The sequence below is a fragment of the Falco naumanni genome, chromosome 6 (assembly GCF_017639655.2).
Source record: "Falco naumanni isolate bFalNau1 chromosome 6, bFalNau1.pat, whole genome shotgun sequence".
Lineage (NCBI taxonomy): Eukaryota > Metazoa > Chordata > Aves > Falconiformes > Falconidae > Falco > Falco naumanni.
This window is the reverse complement of record NC_054059.1, coordinates 71,542,808-71,563,797: the sequence shown is the minus strand read 5'-3', so window position 1 is coordinate 71,563,797 and position 20,990 is coordinate 71,542,808. Positions and strand designations below refer to the sequence as shown.

Genomic DNA, 20,990 nt, shown 5'->3' with positions numbered 1-20,990 from the left:
AAATGAATAGCTTCAGAACCCCAGGCCACAGCGTATGCATTGAAGAACACCAAAGGAACTTGAATCTGAACTATCTGTGTGGAGGAAATTGCTTGTGACTGTGACAGAGGGCAGAAACTGTACGTATGTGAAGTTGGGAAGAGTCCACATGGGTTTTGCAGGCTGAAGCGTTACCTAAGGAAACTGCTCGAGCTCCTCACCTGCACCAACTAGTACCTTCATCTGGTTATGTTGTGTATATGACCTTTCCAAGGCCCTTGCCAAAGGGCTACAAAAAGGAAGCTGCTATGGGCATGAGATGCCCATGTATGTGGTTTCTCACTGATCAGAGGACAAGCAATAAAGCATTTTGCAGGAGATGGGGATCATCAACAGGATCCTAGTGCTGGGAGCTGGACTGCTGGACCAATCCGATAATACTGGATGATCTATTTGCTGATGATATTGGATCATTCGAGGTTGTGCAAATGAAAACCGATTGCAGAAACCTCATAGCACTGAGAGGTCGGACTATAAAACGGGAGTTGAGATTCAGCATCTGTCACGGCAAATTAAAGCACGGGGGGAAAAGCCACTCTCCATCTCCGACAAGCACTGCAGCCGAGTGAGGTGCTGCCAGTGGAGATGTGATCCCAGAGCTAAGGTGGACAGGGCCACAAGTGTGGCAGAAACCCCACTGCCCAGTAGGAAAGAAATAAATACAAATTCTTTTCCCCTCCAAGTGACAAACAGCATGTTAGGAATTGTTAAGAAATGTGAAAAAGAATAAACCAAATCCCATCATTTCAGATGCCTAAAATCCCATCTGGGGAATTGCGTCCAGTTTCTAGACTCCCCGGTCAGCAAGAAAGATGCCGACAAACTGGAGTGAACCCATTGGGACCATCAACATGCTTAGGAAAATGGAGCACACGGAATGTGAAGAGAGGCTGAAGGAATTGGGTTTGTTCAGTGTTAAGAAGAAAAGCTAGGCTGACATTTTATGGCCACGTTCAACAATCTTAAAGGGAGTTGTTGAGAAGATGGAGTAAAACTCTTCTCGGATGTGCACAAAGGACAAGGTACGCAAGCTGCCACAAAGGAGGATCTGGCTAGATGGATGGGAAACTAATCTTCACTATCTGGGTGGTCAAACACTGTGACAGTGACCCAGGGAGGCAGTGGAACTGCCAACCTTGGAGATATCCAAAACCCAAGTGAACAAGACCTTGAGCAACCTGGGCTAAGCTGGCCCTACTCTGAGTGTAGGATTTGAGTCGAGACATCCAAAGGTCCCTTCCAACCATGCTTTGTGTGTCTGCAGATCAGGTGGCTCTACACCTTGAAAAATGCATGCTGTTTGGGTCCCCCTTCTTCCCCCTCAAAAAGGACACTGTGAACCTGGGGAAGTGTCAATGGAAGGAGTAAGGATGGTGGAAGCTATGCAGCAACACTAACGTGAGGAGGAGTGAATTTGGCTGAAATGGACAGTTGAGCCTGGAAGAGAAGGGGGGGAATGCCTGCAGAGCGACAGGTGCCGTAAGAAGATGAGCAGAGAGCGATCATAATCTCATAGCACAACATCAAGACAGCATCTGAGGAAATGCCTGAGCTGCAGGTTCACCACAAGCCAAGCGAAGGTTCTGGAGCAGTGCTGCAGCGTATTTGCCCTATTCTTAATTTTTTCAACGAGCGCTTGTGAGTGGCTTCTCAGGAAAGAGAAGGCTCCTTGGTGGAGTCCATGCTGTCCTGCCAAGGCTGTACCCAAACTCTGGTGAACACAGGGGGAGGCTGCAGAAGACCCAGGCACAGAAATGCCTTTGCAAGGCTTGACCCAGCTGGGCATTTTGTACAAACCAGTATACAGGGGAAACAGCGAGCTCAATCCTTTTTCTGGCCTCAGAGGCTGCTCCCATGTGTTAGCACGTATCTTGCCTGCCGACACATTTCTGTAGGTGAAATCAAGATCAGTAAAAGTGTTCAAGATGGAAGCCCACAGTGGATAAAGAGAAAAGCTGCTGCCAGGGCTTCTATGCCTTGTAGCTCTGAAACCGTCTCCCTTCCCCATCTGCTTTTTTAACTGGCAGAGCACTCGGCAGTGTCTGTGTTTTCATCCGGCAGGTTGTGAAGGGCAGAGGGAGGAGGAGGAGGAGAAGTGGTGGGTTTTGCAGCGGTTGTTATTCTCTGTAGTGGCAGGCTGTATTTGTCTTTGGGGAAAGGTGACTATCGCACGCTTCCGTGACATCAAGTCAGATCTTGGAATGTTTAAAATAATAGGAAAAACGCATTTCCCATTGATTTCTTTGGGAGCAGCTTGCACATTTCTGCAAGCAGATGGTATGATGTATATTAAATTATCACTTATGTCGGAGGGCTTATTTTAAGGATGGAAGTGTCGTCTCCTGGTATTTGTGCCAGAACTGCTCATCCCCAAACCAGGGTTTTTGTATCCTTCCAGCTACCCTGGAAAATATTTGAAGGAACATGCCCTTCCCAAAGACAGGTAAAAACTGTATCACCTTGTTCTTCTTTTGCATCTTTTTACGAGAAGGGAAAGTGATTTTTAAAATTCTCATTGTAAAGGAAGAGTCCAAATTGGCATTAATTGAACTAAAGGCAAATGTCCCCCAGACTTCATTGTAAATCTCCTCCACTTGGGTGAAGGTTCATTGGCAAACAGTGATGACACAAATGAGTAGTGCAAACATGACTAGTAAAGACCAAGAAGTCTAAAGCAAATGCTGAGTCATCAACAATATTTATAACCTCCCACACTCAGAATAGAAGATACCCAGGGACTGCAATTACTGAGATATGACAAATGTTGAATTTTTAATGACTCCAGCTGTAGGACACTTCATTGTCCAAGAACCTTGCTGCTGAAAGTCATAGCCTTTGCTTAATCCATGTACATGGGTTGTAAATGATGTTCTGTCCACTCTGTCCATAAGATGTATTGCTACCAAGTACCTAAACAGTTATGCCCAGTTCTGCAGCTATTCATATCCCATTTTTGCCTGTTCTACTCCTCTCCATCATCTGGTCTTATGATATACCCCTCTTCTGTGTTGCTTGCAACCGTCTCACACTCATTTTGGTACCTTAACACCATATAATTGTTGAAACACGCTCTTCTGTGGATCATCTGTACTTTAATCCTCTTCACACCACTGTTTCTAAACTAGTCTAGTAATTCTGCTCCACCACCATAAAAAGCTATATTCAATAAACAACACCTGCACCGGGCTCATTATGGCTTTGGGATACTCGGTTTCGTTTGGAATGTAAGTTCCTGGGGGCAGAAGAGGTGACAAGTCCTGCTGATTTCTCTGGGACTAAAATATTTAGATACCAACAGAATTTCACTATCTAAGTATCTTTGATGATCTGGACCTGTGCCTTCCTGCACGTAATGCACAGCAATATACTGCGTAGCAATTCTAATAAAGAATGGAACCAGAAGTCAGTACAGCCCATGGATGACAAAAAAGATAATTTAATAGGCAGTCAGATATATTTTACATATGCTGTTAATTTATTTTCTTCCAAACAGAATATTACCTGGCATTTAATTTCCCTTAAGAATCCAGATGCTGTCAGGAAATGTCCTGATATTTTTGTTTAAAACCGAGAAGCATTTCAGGTGTCTCTTAATCCATTTTATTATGATTTCTCCAATGAAACTATCTCGAATATACAACCTTTCCATTTACATCAGCACCTAAGTGCATTTTGCCAAGCAATGACAGGCTGTGCTGCATATCTATCCCCAGAAGAGCTTTCTGTGTTGCAATTCAATAATCACTGTTATTGCTGGATGCCAGAGCAAAAATAAGATATCTGTGGTCAAAGCCCTACAAATTCCTCATCACCTTTAATGAAATACCAGTCTGTTGGGTTTTTTTTTGGTTTGGTTTGGTTGGTTTTTTTGGTGTGGTTTTTTTTTTTTTCCTCATAGGCTTTTCTGATGCATGGAGATGAGGAAACAGCTCACGTTTCATAAAGATCATCTTCCTGGAACACACTAATTGCCTCGTTTGTAGGAACTGCCTGCTGCAGTGGAGGAAGGAGTCCACGAGAGGGCTCAGGGAAGCAGCCCGCATCCCTGGACCAGCATCCCCGGACCAGCATCCCTGGGAAGATGCTGGCCAGGGCGAAACAGGGCCTTGAGGGGAAGCTCATCTGTTCAATCATCTTCACCGCACTCCTTCAAACATCTCATCTAGGGCAAGCAAATAAACAAGCAGTCCAAACATCATCAGCTTTTATTACCAAGGATAGTATCAGACATGTATTTTTAATCTTTTGCCTGTGTATTTCTCACAAACTTTATTAATAACAGGGAATGTTGCTGAACGGTAATATACGATTGCACTTAAAGCTTATGAAGCTCCCTTTCGGTTTTATAGTACTGGCACAGCAGGCTCTGCTGAGCACCACATGGGCACATTTATAAAAAGCTTATTACAGCATATAGCACGAGTGGTTTTTTTGTTTTGTTTCTTTTTTTTTTTTTTTTTTTTTTTAACTGGGAAACCAGCACTGTTAAATATGATTATTTCCTTTAGCAGGGCAGTGTAAACTACTCTGTCATTTGTTTTTATAAAGTCATCAGTGCCACAGCATACAAACCAGCGCTGGCTGACAAAGCCAAGGAATCTACTAGACACTGTGCAATGCATTTAAAACCACCGGCGAAGCATGTTTATGTTGCATAATTTTCCACCCCAAAATTCAATTGATTCCGTTAGCTTTTGTTGTTGTTGTTGTGCAGTTTTGCCGTCAGATGAAAACAGAATCACAAAGAAAGCCACAACATTTCAGCCAAGTGTATACCTATGCATATAAGCAAAACAAGCTGCCAAAAATACGTCAGGTGGCATGTAATACTTTCCCCACTATCTAATCTATTACAAGTCAGCCTGCTAGGAAAAAAACACCCTTGCTTTATTTACAGAAGTGAGGTTTTAACAGATTTCAAAGATATTCTGTGTTATCTGCAGAATTTATTACAGGAGATTATAAAGGAAATCCAGTTATACACCATTTCATTGTACTTGCAAGCTAGATCACATCAGTACTTTCAGCAGATCAGTGGGCTGTGCAGTTGCCTTAGTGAAACATTACCCCAAAGTACGCGGACGGTCCACATGTTATCACGCCTATTTCTTCACTATTGATAGCTTAAATAAATATACTTTAAAGTATACTTAATATAATTTAGCCACTTGTATGGATTCATGTGAACGGACTTAAGACTTTCACTGATTTGGAAGAACTTGCAAAAGACAAATATTTTAGCAAATATGAATTTGGGGTTCAGGAAGAAAAAAGATCTTTGTAAGGGAGGGAACAAATCTTGAGGACTGTGGGATCAGTAAGGGAAATCCATTGTGGGAAATGTAAACTACTAGTTTTGATGGGGAATGTGAAGGCTATTGTGCTGAAGAGTCAGCTTATTTTGGAATGGCCAGTCAATGTTTAATACGAGTAACATTTTTATGGGGTTGAAATTTGTTTAAAATTCTGCAGTTTTTCCTAGGTAAATAAAGGAAACAATTTCTGCCTAATTTCAGTTATCAAAAAATCTAGCTATCTGCTCAGAGCTACTCACTAGGGCACCTATTATGAGCTGAATAAAATAAACCTCTCTGGAGAACAATCTATCCTATCTGCTCCACTCTGTTTTAAGATGGGATGAATTATGTTCTGAAGATACTACTCTTCCTTTGTTTGCTACAGAAAAGATCTAGATGCCCAGCTTGGATGGTTGCCATATTTCTAAACAGCCAGAGTTAGGTGAGATTAGTCCCACCCAAAACTACTTCTCTCTGCCCTCACCTGTGCTGATTTGTTTCTATATTCATAAAGTCCATCCTGCGAAACGAGAGTTCAGGATGATAAACCCACAGAAAGCCCAAAGTGAACTGTACGGAAAATATTTATTGAGAAATTTATTACCAAAATTACAGTTTTACCAAGCAAAGGGCTGTGTCACGATGGCTTCCAAGTAGTAAAATCTGTTAAAATTCCAGATTTTAGGCAGGGAAGAACGTTAATGACAATCTAACCTGATGGGTGCAGTGCCGGCTGCTCAGCATGCCCAGTAACGTGCCTTCTCATAAATTGGAATGTGGCCCACAATATTTCGTTCCACAGTGGGAAATATTGATTTAAAACCCCAGGGCTGAGTCTCAGCTGCTGGTAACTTCTCTTAAGCCCAGGACATGTGTGGAGCTGTGAGGAGCCACGCCAGTGAAGGAGTTATCTGCAACTCTTGGGCTATGGCTACCTGGCTGCAAAGTGTTGATTCAGTTCTAGCAAGTGTTTGCAGATGCAGGACAGAAACTCCGTGGTGACAGGCAACCCTGCACAAAGCTGTTTGACAATGAAGGTCTTTGACTTTCTGTGTCTAGGTAGGATTTGTCTCAAGATTCAGAGATGTTTTAGGTATCTACAGATGCATGGGGCACCTAAACTCTGAAGACAGGCAAGGGGTTTCTGTTTGATAGTCATTGGAAACCGGAGTGAACGAGCTCCTAAACCAGCAATCATTTCATAGAATCACAGAACGGTTTGGGTGGGAAGGGACCTTAAAGACCACCCAGTCCCACCCCCTGCCACGGGCAGGGACCCCTCCCCCCAGCCCAGGCTGCTCCCAGCCCCGTCCAGCCTGGCCTTGAGCCCTGCCAGGGATGGGGCACCCACAGCTGCTCTGGGCAGCCTGGGCCAGCGCCTCGCCGCCCTCACAGGGAAGAATTTCTTCCTCATCTCTCATCTCCATCTCCCCTCTCTCATGTAAAGCCATTCCCCTGTGTCCTATTGCTAAGGGTCTTACTAAAAAGTCTGTCCGCCTTCTTTCTCAGCTGAACTGCTCTCCTCACGCTGTTGATGGCAGGACTTATTTCAGCTGCTCCCACATGGGTGCTGAAAGCCCTTTGAAATCCTCTACAGCATCAGAGTCATCTGCATGGAGCTTGCAAATACGACACAAGGTGTTTGTGAGACCAGTGGCAACCTGGAGGAGCACCTAAATTACAGGTGATGGGCCCCAGGGAATCAGAAATGGTGCTACACACTGCAAGTATTGCTTGAGCAACCTGGTCTAGTGGAGGGTGTCCCAGCCCATGGCAGGGGTGTTGGAACTAGATGATCTTGATAGAACAAGAGGGAACAGCCTCAGGTTGTGCTTGGGAGGTTTAGGTTGGTTACTAGGAAAAATTTCTTCACCAAAAGGGTTGTCCAGCACTGGGACAGGCTGCCCAGGGAGGTGGGGGAGTCACCATCCCTGGAGGTGTTTAAAAGACATGTAGATGTGGTGCTTAGGGACATGGGTTAGTGGTGGGCTTGGCAGTGCTGGGTTAACAGTTGGACTTGGTGACCTTAATGTTTTTTTCCAACCTAAATGATTCTCTGATTCTGTGATCTTTAAGGTCCCTTCCAACCCAGACCATTCCATGATTCTATGTGCAGGCAGTGAAGCCAAGCCCCGCATTGGCTATCTGTTCAGTGACTGTCATGACAGCTCAAACCCTGATTCACAGACGGGTGGACACCAAAACGCAGGTGCCTGCATCATCTTGGCCTCTGTGAACACCTGGAGACCAGTTATAAAGATGCACCTTGAAGATGCAGCAAAGGAAGGAGACAACCAAAAAGTGAGAAACTTGCATGCTGCATTAGCATTTTTCACCCCGCTAATTGCTGCAACACAATAGAAAAATAAAGAAGAACCTGTGTGAAGAGGCTACTTGTATCCCGCATTCTTGCCTTCTCCCTGGTGCATATGGTAGACTCTATTCTATTAAATTGCCCATTGTTTCTAACATCCCTCTGTAAATCCCGAATCACTGCATTATTCTGAGGTACAGTGCTGATGGTTCTTCTACGTCAGTTCCATTTTTAGTATAATTTATGTAGCTTAATCTGTATCTAAATGCTCATCTAGATCCCAAATGGAAGGCGGATGAATGACTGATTAATCTTCCCGCCTCTCTAGAAACTGTCTCATGTAGATTGCTTTACTGTATTATCATCTTCGCTGTCCTTCTGGGGTAACAGATACAGCTGTTAATACAGGAATTCAGGTTTCTTGTTTCCAAAAAGAATTGTGGCACTCAAGTCTCCAGTTCCTTTGATTGAAAATCCTTAGAACTGGTTCATGTTTTTTTGCTAAAATTGGGGAACCAGCAGGTTTGTTCTGATGAAAATACATGCTTTTTCAGAGATCTCGTTACCTGACCAGTCACAAAATGTGATTGCAATGAGGCAATCATCGTAAGGTCGGTGTCTTTACAGTGATGTCATGTCGGCATCAGTCCTAAGCTCTGTCATTTGACATTTTTACCAATTATGGAGAAGAACATGGAAAATTATTTCCAACTGCTAGCAGCTGACCCAGAAACTGCAGGAGCAACAGTGACAAAGACAGGGGATTGAAACAAGTCTGCACTAGTTGTTTAAATGGTGCCAGGGACTAGGCATAGAAAACAATTTTCTATATATCTGCCATAATCATCTAGATATTTCTATACATCGATAATAAATTGCTTAAGAGCCCTCGGGAGTCCCAGCAGTTTACCTCTGAGGCTGGAAGGTCTAATACTGCCCTTGGACAGATGAAGACAAACCTAAGCAGGAATCAAGAAACCACGTTAGATTGGCACTTGCTTTGGTCTGACCACTACCAGAACGCTATATTCATTATTGATGTCTTCATCAAAGTGAAAAAAAAAAAAAAAAAAAAATCATTGGAATGTCATTGGAAAAACATATGTCATTGGAAAACCTGGAGAGGATACAGAGAAGTGCAATGACAATACTTACAAGAATTGGAAAACATGCTTCACTGCGATGAACTCCTAGAGTCCTGTTTATCTTGAGGGATGACCATAGTCTACAGCAGTAACTCTGGCTAACAAAAACTGGATAAAAGAAATCTCTTCATTCTAGGAAAGAAAAGCTAAGATGTAATGGATGGGAGCTGAAGCTAACCTAAAAAAATAAACGCATATTTTTAACAGTAATCAAGCACTGAATAATGCATTGAAGCCTGTGGAGGATCTTCTTTTACTGCATATTTTCAGAGGGGGAAAAAGAAAAAAAGAAAAAAAGAAGAGACAGATTGCTTTTCCAGGAGATGCACACTGCAGCACAAACCTGCCTTCACAATCGGTGTACTACCAGGGAGATGGTTACATGGGGCTGTATTGGTTTCAAGATCCAGCAGATTTTGCTAGATGTGAAAACCACACCTATCCTAAAACACAAAGACTAGCAAATTTAACTCTGAAGGAAAGGATTATGCACAGTATATGTCAGATCCTGTAAAAAATGGTGTAAATTTTGCGTAAGTTCCTGGGACTGGATGACTAGGCATTTCTGTAGCGCCCTGGCTGAAAAGATACAGGCCAGCCCACAAACCTTCTCTTCCTCTCTTGTACCTCTCCCTTTCCTTCTTCATGCTGGTTTCCCCAAGATTTTTAGCATACGTTGTAAAATTGCTGTGCTAAGAAGACTGTGATTATTACATGGGAACACGAACACTGTGTAGGCACCTTAAATCTGGGCTTTTTTCCCCGATATGCTTCTTAAATCAATCCATGTGTTGGTACATATAGTCTAAGTGTGAGGCATAGTACATTATAAATAAAAAAGTAATAATGTTCTGCTGCTTGCTTACACAGGTAAATTCGTATCAAGAAAACTTTTTAAAGTTAGAATTTAATTTTCAGACTCTCGCACCCAGATATCAACCTGTGGAATGAGAGAAGGGGATAGTTCACGCATTCCTGAAATGTAAACAGGATTCATCTCATTTAAAAAGTATTCTGTTTCTGTGGAGCCAAGAAGCACTAAACACTTCTGAAAATTGGCAGTTTTTATTTGTTAAGTGGCATGATGGCTTATAACTATTTAATAGTTCGGATCCAGTTATGAAGCAGGAACACAGTGTGTGAAGGGCCATAAAGACACAGAATGAAAGATTGTTTCCTGCTCATAATAGCTGTAATCAAAATGCATCAGCAGCCCCACTGTCACTGCTCTAACCACTGTTTTGGAGTCCCAATGCCAATCCTTCCGTACCCTGCTCTGCTGTTACCAGCCTCACAAATGAAGCAGCTGAACACAATGGGTGACAAAGCAATTTTTCCTCTAAGAATTAATGTACTGGAAAGGACACCTATGATTTAAGGGATACTCACAATATAAATACACAGGGACAGCATGTATGGCACAGAGGATCACTGGGATCATTTGAGTGGAGACAACGCTGGCTTTTCAGCAGCTGGCATTTCGGAGCACATCAGGGCTCTGCAACATCTCAGCCACTTCATCTGCGAGACTGAACAGCCAAACATTAGTCTGGTTTTCTGCCCTTCACCTCTGACTGACCCTGATTCATGCAAAGAGGACAGCAATGAAAATGTAACCGTTCACAAAGAGGCAGCAAGGATGCTCATGGTAAAAGATCCAGGCTGGCATTCAGGCTCACCAGTAGATACATTAACTCTTAAGGGAAAATTACGTGGCTATCCATTGTGTCATGAACTGGTGCATTTTTCAGAAATGCATTCTTGGCAGACAGTGGAGTGAGTATAGATCTATATGGTGAAACAGAAGAAACGGGTCAATATAAAATCAGGGGATGTCATCACCTTCAGTGGCTCCTTACAAAGTAAGAAAGAGCTGGGAAACATCAGTACATGAGAGAACAGCTAATTAGGTGGACATGTTTTAAATTAAATTCACACTTTATTACTGAGAATTTCTGTTTCTTCCTAACTTGTACTTGTCAAAGTATCGCAGTTATATATTATATGTGTCTCTATATTCACTCATTCTTTATTTAATAAGATTTTCTTCAAGTTCTTGCAAGACTTTTTTGGAGGTCACTTGAGGTCCTCTCTGGTCCCGGTCTCAAATGGTATCAAAATTTGACAAAACTTGAAAAATAGACTGCAACATCGGAACTACTTGTGCTCAAAGGGGATGCTGTTCACCTTTCAAACACAAGAACAGCAAATTTGAAAACAGGGATGGGACAGCTTGCCTCTCAGGTTCCCATCTGAATTTTTCATTTTAAAGAAAGCCTGACTCCTAAAACATGAACTAGAAGCATCTGGGTATTCTCAATATTGCCATAAATATCCAACTCCTTTAAAATATGAATTAAATAGTGTCTCTCAAGAGTATCATATCCGTGTAAAATCCAGCCTGATTATGAGCTGAATGGAACTGCATTCGTCATACACCATTTTTTGAATGAATTACCTGGCCTTCCTCTCACAGACTAGGCATTAGTCTGTCGTTTTACCATCTTCTGTTCTATCCAGGCAACAATCTGACTTCTTCAAAACCCTCAGATGAATTTTGCATTGAGTTACTATCATGCCCTCTCTAGAACTTCTTTGCTTCTTCTTAGTTGTGCACTGCCTTTTCCTGTACTCAATGCAAGACCCCTGCCTAGTTCACAAACCCCCTTTGCAGGGTTTTGTACAAATTTCCCTTCTATTGACCACAACTATAAGCACGGAAGGAGCTTCAATTGCTTGGAAAACAAAACACCATTGTTTTGGCTTCTGTAAGTCTCCTCTGTTAAGAAATGTGGTGGTGTTACATGTTCAATAGGCATTGTATTACCCCCACAGATAAGGTGGATATTTTCCACATGTACTTACACTCTGTTCACTTTCTGTTTCTGTATTTTTATTGCAAACATAGGTGCAGACACTGATCCCTGGAGATGCATGCCGTACAAAAAGCACCATGCAAGACTGCCGTGATACAGTACATTGGCTAAACGTAACGTAGGGGAGTGCTACATATACCAACAAGAAGATTATGGGGAAAAAAAATAGATTACTGTATAATAAAACGCATGAGGAGTCCGTGTAGCATCTCTTGCTGCCTGTGTGCAACCCTCCTGCCTTCAGCTGGGTGCGTGGCCAAGCCGGGCAGCGGATGGGCCATGCGTACGTACCCCAAGAGGGGCATGCATACAGAAATCCCTCGTGGGGCAGAGCCCACGCGAAAACCGGGGTGCCCCCGCGCAGGGGGTCCCCGGAGCACGGCGCACACCGGGGGTGCCTACGGCTCAGGCCGCACGGCCGGGGCCCAGCAGGCCGCGCGGAGGGAAAGGGCCACCTCGGGCAGGGCCCCGGTCACCCGCGGCCGCGGGACCCCCGGGGCCCGCCGAGCGCACCCGCCCGCGGCCACAGCGCGCCGGGGCACAGGCCGGTGCGTGCCACCTCCCCCCCCGCGACCCCCAGGCTGCTCCCCCCCCCAGGGCACACCGGCGGTGTGTGTGGGGGCTGCCCTCTCCCCTTAGTGCCGCTCCGGGGCCGGGTGCCGGAGCCGCTCGGTAGGGGGCGGGTCTCGCGCCCTGCCACCGCCCCCCCCCGTCCCACCGGGCAGCGCGCGCCGGGCCACCCCCCCGCCCCAGCCGAGTCCCCTCAGGGGCGATGCCGGCAGCGCCGCGGCGCCTCCTCCGCGCGCTCTCCAGCTCCACCTTCCGGATGGGCGACTCGGGCTCCCGGTTACCGCAGAAGGAAGAAGCGCTCCCCGGCAGGAGCCAGCACGTCCCGGTGGCAGGTAGGGGCGACCCCCGACCCGCTCCGCTAACCCTCCCCTCGCACCCCTCCGCCCGCGGGCCCGCTCCCGGCGGCGGCGGCGCCGCTCCTGTGGCGGGCCTACGCGCGTGCGCGCGGCCCCTTCCGGCGGGGCGGGCGCTGCCGTGAGGGAGCGGCGTGGGGGCCTGGCCGGCGGGGCGGGGGGGCCGCTTGCTCCGTGAGGTGCCCGTGCGGCGGTGGGCCCTGTGCGGCAGAACAGGCGTTAGTCCATGGCCGGAGCCCCCGGGAGCCCGGGCCTGCTTTGCTCTTGGCCGTAGATGAGTTTTGTGTCAGTTGTACTGAGGGCCCCGATGGGCCTCTTCAGGGTTGTAAACAGGCCGCCCGAGGCCTTACTTTTTTCTGTTAAATTATAATACATAAAAATAATACCGAAACATAGCATGCTTAGGTTCTGACCCTATGTTTGAAAAGCGCTTTTAAGTTCTCGGTGATTCTTCCAGTGATTCAACAGTGCTCTTTGTTTTAAGCAAAGGCATGCTGTCAGGTAAGCAAAGCAGCAACCTAGAATTACGCAATTTTGCCTCCTGTCAGCCCTCCCAGGAACTGAAAACACTGCAAGACTGTCATCACCGTTAGATAGGAATTACAGCAGCACCCAGGTGTTCCGACACACGTGATCGTTCTCCCATTGTACATGGTGTTTATTTATATCTGTCTTTGCTCCAGGCACCCAAGTTCCTTAAGAAAGTCTGTGAACTTTGGGGAAAAAAATATTTAAACACATAAAATGTGTAGGTGCTGGTGGGAGAATAATAACTGGATGATGGTGTGGGCCCAGTGAAAGAAGTGTTTGAGAGCATAGTAAAGTCTTATGTTGTATAGGAGTCTGGTAAAACACTGAAGGTAGGAAGAAGGTAGTGGTAAAATTAAAGGTAACAGGAGGAATAGCATGTCTGATGTGGAGAAGGTGGACTCAAAGGAGAGGTGCAGAGATGGGGTTAAAGTTGGTAGAGCAATGAACTCTAGAGAAGGTACCAGGAGTAGCACATTGTCTAGATTAAAGTGGCACTTTGGTGTTGCTTGTTGATAAAAGCCCAGGCAGAAGATATGCTAGGCCTGTTTTAGACCCAGTAGCTCCATCGATAGAATAATTTTGTGCTGCTGTAGAAAAAACATCTTGATAAGGCCAAATATTAAATTCTTTGGCCATTTTTATTCTATGACTAAATGTGATATTATGTACTTAACAGCACAGGCCTCCAGTGAATTGCAAAAGTTAAAATAAGAGGTAAACTACATTCAGAAAAGACGACAATTTAAATTTTAACGTTGTGTTATAGTTACTCAGTAACAATTCCTTTGTTTAAATTGCTTTTAGATTGCAGAATGAGTGGAGTGTTGCGTTGGTTGGAAGGGTGCTCCGGTTCAGCCCCTGGGCCAATGCTGCGCTGCCTTCTAGTCAGAGAGTTTTCTCCTTGTGTCCAGCATTAACCTCTTAGTTCAGAGTCACTGGCTGCTGCCTTTTCCAATACTGTCTGGTGCTGTTGAGAAGGGTTTGGCCGAGTTGTCATTCTCACTCCCCATTAAGCTGCTGTAAGACTGCCTCTTAGTTTACCCTTCACCCTCTGAAGCACGCCCAGCTTTTGCAAGCTCTGTAGGTTTGTGTGCTGAAGGCTGCTGACCAAATTGACCATTGACCTTGGCATTTTATTAATGTCTTTTCAACTGTGACCCAAAACCGGACATGGTATTCCAGGGAAATTCATACCAGTACAGCGTAGAGGAGAGGGTTTTTTACTTACTCTGCAGTCCACACTCCTTGTAATGCAGCCCAGTACGCAGTTTGCTCTGTTTGCTATGAGAGCACATTGCTGGCTCATATTTAACCTGGCATCCAGCATAATCACAGGTCCTTTCCAGCAGGTTTGAGATTATCTTGCACTGGTGCAGAATTTGCACTTCTCCTTGTTGACTTTCATGAAGTTTCTGTTGGTATAGACCTGAATTTTTTCAAGGTCTCATTGGACTAACCGTCTGCTGTTTGGCATGTCTGCTCTCACTCTCTGTTCAGCATTACCTTCAAATTTGCTGAGCGTGTTTGCTGTCACATCATTCATGTTATTGTTTAAGATATTGAATGATATTGGCCCCAGCATCAGCCCTTGGGGTAACCTGCTACCTACTAGACATCAGAGATATTGATCGCTGCCTTTAGAGTGTGGTGGTCCTGCCAGTTTTTGATGTGTCTAGTGCCTAGTGGTCTGTTCTTCCAGCCAGTACTTTCTCAGCTTCCAAATGCCAATGCTGTAAGAGATGGTGTCAGAAAAGTCAACATGTATTACATCCACTGCTTTGCCCTCATCTGCATAACCAATCATTCCATTGTAAAAGGCAACCTGGCTGGTCGAGCATGATTTGCCTTTGGTAAATGTGTTGACTGTTCCGGATTACTTTCTTGTTCTGTTTGTGTTTGGAAATAGTTTCTAAGAGGACATACTCCATGATCTTTCCTGGGACTTAGCCAAGGCTGAGTATCCTGTAGCTCCTCAATCCTCTTGTTGCTTTTGTGAAAAATGGCTGTTACTGAAGCCCATATCTCATCATCAGAGATCTCCCCCAGTCACTGTGATTTTTCTAGATATTGTTGTATCTAGATCTGTCAGAGTGTTCTGATGGTCACAGCAGCAAGCTTGCCTCACAGCTCTGGAAAATCTCCATGTGGCTTCTTGGATCTGAACACATTTAACTTCTTTAAGTAGTCATAACCCATTTTTCCTCATACTGTTTGCTGCTTTTCTTTCTGGCTGTACCAGTGCATGGAGAGGTTTTGGAGCAGTCTTTCTTTGTGACCACTCAGGCAAAAGAGACTTTGAGTACTTCGTTCTTTTCTGTACTACTTCTAGGCTGTCTTCTGTATTCATCAATGCACCTAGATTTTCTCTGAGCTTCCTTTTGTTCCTGTCATTTTTGTGGAATTGTTTCTTAATGCCAGTTTTTGTTCCTAGTTAGTTTTAACTCCAACTTTGGCCTTTTATGATTTGTATCTAAATGCCTAGGCAATGCTTTTATATGCCTCCTTTGTTGCACCTTACTGTTTCTCCTTGTATGCTCTCTCCTTGCATTTCAGTCTATTAAGCAGCTCCGTGTGTCTGTTGAAGTTCCCAGTTTTTCTGCATGGTATTTTGTTCCTTAGCTCTCTTAGAAAGTTTTTGTGAAAATTCAGACCACCCTGAAGGGTGCTTTCACCCTTTGACAGCCTCCCGAGGGCTTCTACTCAGCAATTCCCTAAATAAGCCAGAGTCTGAGCTCTGAAAGCCCAAAATGCTAAATCTGCTGTTTACCTTTCAAGCTTCTCTTTGGATCTTGAACTCCATCATCTTGTGGTCGGTGCAGCTCTCTGCCATCTGCTGCTGCAGTGCCACTAGTTCTTCCCTGCTTCTGAACAGCCAGTCAGCAACCAACCATTACCTCTCCTTGGTCCCTCAGGCACTTTTGGTATGAAACTGTCACTGCTGCAGCTTCCTGAATTGCTTGCACAATTTGATGTTACCCTCCCAGCAGACATCTGGGATCTGAAATCTCTCAGGGGGACCAGAGCCTGCAGTTGGGAGACCTGCTAGCTGTTTGTGGAAAGCCTCATTTGCTTATTTCCTCTTGATCGACTGCTCTGTAGCAGACTGCAGACCACACCATCTCCAGTGTTTCCCTTCGGATCTCTACTTGGAGAGTGTCAGCAGACATGACTCAGTTTCACACTGGAGCTCTGTGCTATCAAATAATTCATTTCAGTAGAGTGCAGCTCCCCATCCTATTCTTCTGTGCTAATTCTTTCTACGTACCCTGTTCCCATCCATAACTGTGTAAGCTGTGTGTGCTGTGCCAAGTCTCTTGATTTTTGTCACATTGTATGTCTGTGACCACACTTGGACATCTGAGTCTTCTTTGTGAACCAAACTCTGCCTTAGTGTGCGAGGAAAACATCTGTCAGACCTTTCTTTGAAGTGGTAATTAGCACTGATCCTAGTCCAGTGACCTAATCCAGGTGTTGTGTCCATCCTGTTCATCTTCAATGGTGTTGAGGGCTGTTTCCAAGGTGAAGAGCTGCAGAACATTTAGCTTCTTGGCTGTGTGGTGTCTTTGAAGATCCTGTTGATCTCCTGCTTCTCATCCCTGATGCGATATAACGTGCTTACTTCTTGCAGCTCCTTCCCTTGTGCTGCAGTGATGAGGTCTGCCAGAGCACAGCTCTTAAAGGTGAGGCTGCTGCCACTGCTGTGATCCCCATGGAGGAGCACCAGGCTCTCCCCACAGCCTGGGATCTTGCCTGGGGGTTCTGGAAGGAGGTTGCTGAAGTACCAGAAGTGTTAGTGCTTTAGTCTGGGTCACGACATTGTGTCCTGGAAGGCGTTTTCAGCAGCTGAGGGTTTTCTTTTGTGAGCAGCGCTCCTGGCTCTCTGTGTGCGTCCTCCACATTGTGTTAATTGCATTGCACCTGTTTGTGCATCCTGGTCCCAATGCTCCAAGTTCCTGATGCTTTCTGGGTGCGAGGTGGGCATAAATGTGTGCTGCCCCTTGATGAGATTTGTTGTTTGGCAGGGAATCTTTTGTGGTGAGGGTTCTTGATCACCCTTCACAAACTTCGTGAGTACAGAGAGCGGCTCAGACTGCTTCCTCCTTTGCTGCAGTCCAGAAGAGAGGAAGAGACAGCTGAAAGACAACTTCAGCTTGAAAGTTGCATTTAATCTAGCCTTGTGGAAAGCTAAACTGTGTTTCTGTTCCTTTCTAACTTGCTGACTGTGGGTTTATGTGAGAGTTGACCTTGTTTGTGTCACTTTTTTGTTTTATTGTAAGGTTATTACTAATTTAGAGTCTGAGTAAGAAAATGATGCAGTTAAACCTTGTATCTTATACGGATCTCTCTGAAGTGACTGGAAGTAGTTGGTTTGTGGTGCAGAGGTTTCTGTTTGTAGAAGTTGGGTAAACGGGGATAAAATACTATGCTGTGAGTTGAAAACAACACAAACATAAGTAAACTTCACTTACTGGTTTTGTAATCAAGTTGGATTTATCTGATCTTCAATATACTTCAGGATCAGGGAATTAGAGTTTGTTGTGCTGTTTTCTCTCCTTGCAGTAGAGCTGCTGCATTCATTTTTGAAAATTATTTCTTTCATGTGATTTCTGTATAATGGTGCAATACGATGATGTGCTTTATAGTAAAATCACATATTATTTATTGCTTCTACCTTTCTAGTATAACTCTAGTTTTCAGAATTCATTTTGGTTACATTACTGCTTCAACATGGCTGTGTTTTACGAGTATGTGAGTATACATAGCTTATACTATTTAATTGACTGTTTTATTTTATGATAGTGGTAGGAGCACTAGTCAAGGAGCCCTAATAATGTAGAGGGAACCTCCTGTGTGAGACATTGTATAATAATATATGTATACACACACACACAAACTATTTTTTTCTGCTAGATAGCCTGAGATAGCAGTGTGTAGTAAATTAAAGGAATGTTTTGTCCCACTGGTCCTAATGAGTAGCGTTAGGAAATTACTTTCTGTGGTCTCAACTGTGTTCCTTGAAGAGTTACTTACATTGTAACATACCCATCTGTAGTGGGCTAACTTTTTTCAGGCAGTAAGTGTACAGCTCATGGGTAGACAGTCTTATGGTTGTTAAAATATATTAAGCCTCTTAGCTTTGTGTTTATATATTATTAGAGCAATAATTACAAATGTGAAGGAGGTCATGATGAACTTCAGTCTGACCTTCCGTATACAAAAGAGCACATTTCCATGAATTAATTCTTGCTTGAATCAGTTCATGCTCTTTAAAGAAAACACTGATTAGAAGTGTCTTTGACAAAGGATCCATGGCAAAATTTCATAAATTGTTCCAGTGTTTCATAGCTCTCTCCATTAAAAAGGTGCATATTTTGAATCCCTTTGTTTCAACTTCCAACCATTGTGACTTGGTACAGTTTTCTTCATGAAGATGAAAAGCATGGTAATGTGTATTTTCTGGTTTTCATGAAATACGTTTAGATCATAATTAAATTGCTGGTTAGCCTATTTTTTAAAAAAATGAAGACTTCAGCCAGACATAAAGTGAGCAAAGTGAATTTTTATTGTCAGCAGAAGGCATGTTTTTAAATAATTTATTAATTTTTTATTCTTTTCCTCAAATTGTTGTCAATTACTTAAGGTCTCCTTTAAGTTTTGGCTATTGGAGGTAGACACCAGATTTTACTAGTGATAGTGTCAACTGCGGTCTTGTTCCTACTCAATATTATCCTTTTTGTATATCGAAGTATAAGAAACATTTTGGGTTAAAGTGTTTCACTGGGAGCTTTGTGTTTAAGTGATCATCTGCTGCGTACCTAAGAGCTTTTCAAGTCATTAGTATAGTGTCTGATTCTATTTTTAACTTTATGAATTGATCTGCATTTGATTTCAAGCCCGTATATTTTACATTAAATTCATACAACAGTGAATTTCAGTTCTATGTGGAATTAGTTCTTCAGCTTGACATACTGAACTCAAGAAATGAAACACTGTTTTTGCTAAGACATCTGGAGAAGAATGTGGCTGGTAAGCACAGGAAATTGGGGTTTTGGTAGGTTTCTAGTCTCACCCTCGTTGTTTTATTATTATTGTCATCAGATGTAGCAGGAATGTTTCAGCTTCAGTTGCCTTGATATTGTTAAAACAAATAGGTGATGTTTGAGTGAAAGGGTGGCTCTGCCTAAATTCAGTTAAGCTGGGCCATGGTGCTCAGGGGGATCTGTCAATGTGTATAAATATCTGATGGCAAGGAGTGGAGGAGGTGGAGACCAACTCTTCTCACTGGTGCCCTGTGGATGGACAAGAGGCAACAGGTACAAACTGAAATGCAGGAAATTCTATTTAACATAAGAAAAAAACTTTTTTTTTCTCTGAGACTGGTTGAACAGCGGAACAGGTTTCCCAGAGAACTTGTAGCTTCTCCATCCCTGGAGATAGCCCAAAGCCTGACAGGACACAGCAACCTGCTCTAGCTGGCCTGGCTCTGAGCTCAGCAGTTGGACTAAGTTATCTCCAGAAGTCCCTTCCAACTCCAGCTGTGCTGTGACTCTGTAAGTCCTTTTAGCTGTAGCTGTGGCAGTAGCAGCAGTGTCCATCTGTTCTAGGATACTCCCCGTAGTTATGGAATTCCCCCAGGATCTTGGTGATCCTCCTCTCTTGGGAGGCTGAAATGACATCCTAAGCAGATATGTCAAAATAACAAGTCCAAGCATACCTGGGATGATGGTACTTCTCTAAGTGACTGCAGGAGGCTGGAGCCAGACCCTTAGGTCTGCTTTCATTTTGGCTATGCTGCTTCTGCATTTCTGCTTGTATAACAATCCGACCTGCTGCTCAGCAGGCATACATCCAGTTCCATAGGATGCTCCAAGTCCAAGTGGTTAGAATGTACCTCTGAAATGTGTTTCAGTTTTCCCCAGGCTGAGTGGAGGGTGTCAGGTTTTTCAAATGTTTCTAGAGGATGTACTGAAGTTTTATAACAGGGATCACTTGCTTTTCCTTCAGAGACGCACTTCTTGACACTAGATTTGCAGATTATGGGAACTGCTTTACTCTTCCTGTTCTGTCCCTTGCCTGCTGAAGTAGCATTTGCTTTTCACATGATATAGACAGATGGGATTTTGCCCCAATTGACTGTATATACGTGAAAAATAGTATACCTTATGTTCTTACAGAGAGATTATTTCATAAGAGATTTTTTAAATGAGGTGATTTTAGGTATCGTGTCCCATTAGGACTTATTTATTTAATTTCTAATGTTTCATTTAGTTGGACATCTTTTAAAGCTTAATAGTTTCCAAACACAATGAACATTCAGAAGCAGAAATAACCCTTTAAATTGTTTTGCTTCAATACCTGTTTATTTGAGTGGAATTTCTGTCCATGCTAATCTTTTTTTACTGTTCTTCAAACACTAACCAGAAATTATTGTGGTCAAACTAGTCGCCTGTGGTTTTGTACTTTGATTTGTCTCATTTGCTGCCCTTAGAGAAGGTGGATGGCTGGACTGCATATGCTACCATGGGCACGTGGAAAGGTGCTATGGTTAAAAGACTGTAACTTTTCCTACACTTTTCGTGGCCTGGTACAAAGACTTCCTAGTGGAATTTGATCCATGTGGACATGGGATCATCCAGTAATTTTATCAACCATTAGTGACTCTGTGTTGTTGTTGAAGTTTAAATTATGCTGACTTGTAGTGATACAGGGACATTGCACTGACAAAGCATACTGGGTATCACTGAGCTGTGATCATTGAATAACTTATTCTTAAATCGTCAGTACTTTCCTACCAAGGGCAAATGGCGAAATGAAAAATTGCTGAATGGGACAGCCTAATCCCTTGATACTTGTGGATTAGTATG

At 43.8% G+C, this 20,990-nt stretch overlaps 1 protein-coding gene and 1 long non-coding RNA gene across 5 annotated transcripts in view; one reads left to right on the top strand and one right to left on the bottom strand.

Moving 5' to 3' along the window:
• Positions 1-3,457: 3,457 nt before the first annotated feature.
• On the bottom strand, positions 3,458-12,577 carry LOC121089929. 3 transcript variants are annotated; one of them, XR_005828426.1, is made up of 5 exons: positions 12,491-12,568; positions 10,185-10,583; positions 9,662-9,735; positions 8,806-8,927; positions 3,458-4,201 (listed from the first exon to the last, which is right to left on the bottom strand). It is a non-coding gene; the product is annotated as an uncharacterized LOC121089929 (long non-coding RNA). The 3 variants fall into 3 exon arrangements; XR_005828424.1 differs by lacking the exon at positions 9,662-9,735; XR_005828425.1 differs by lacking the exons at positions 9,662-9,735; positions 10,185-10,583 and having other exon boundaries at positions 12,491-12,577.
• The window catches only part of MSRA (methionine sulfoxide reductase A), a 289,926-nt gene continuing 281,332 nt past the window's right edge, over positions 12,397-20,990 (top strand). The window contains exon 1 of one of the 2 annotated variants that reach the window (XM_040597733.1): positions 12,397-12,573. In XM_040597733.1, the coding sequence (XP_040453667.1) occupies positions 12,444-12,573 (130 nt within the window). In that variant the 5' untranslated portion in view covers positions 12,397-12,443. Of the gene's footprint in view, positions 12,574-13,070; positions 13,096-20,990 lie in introns of those variants that run through there. The other variant, XM_040597734.1, reaches the window with a different exon arrangement.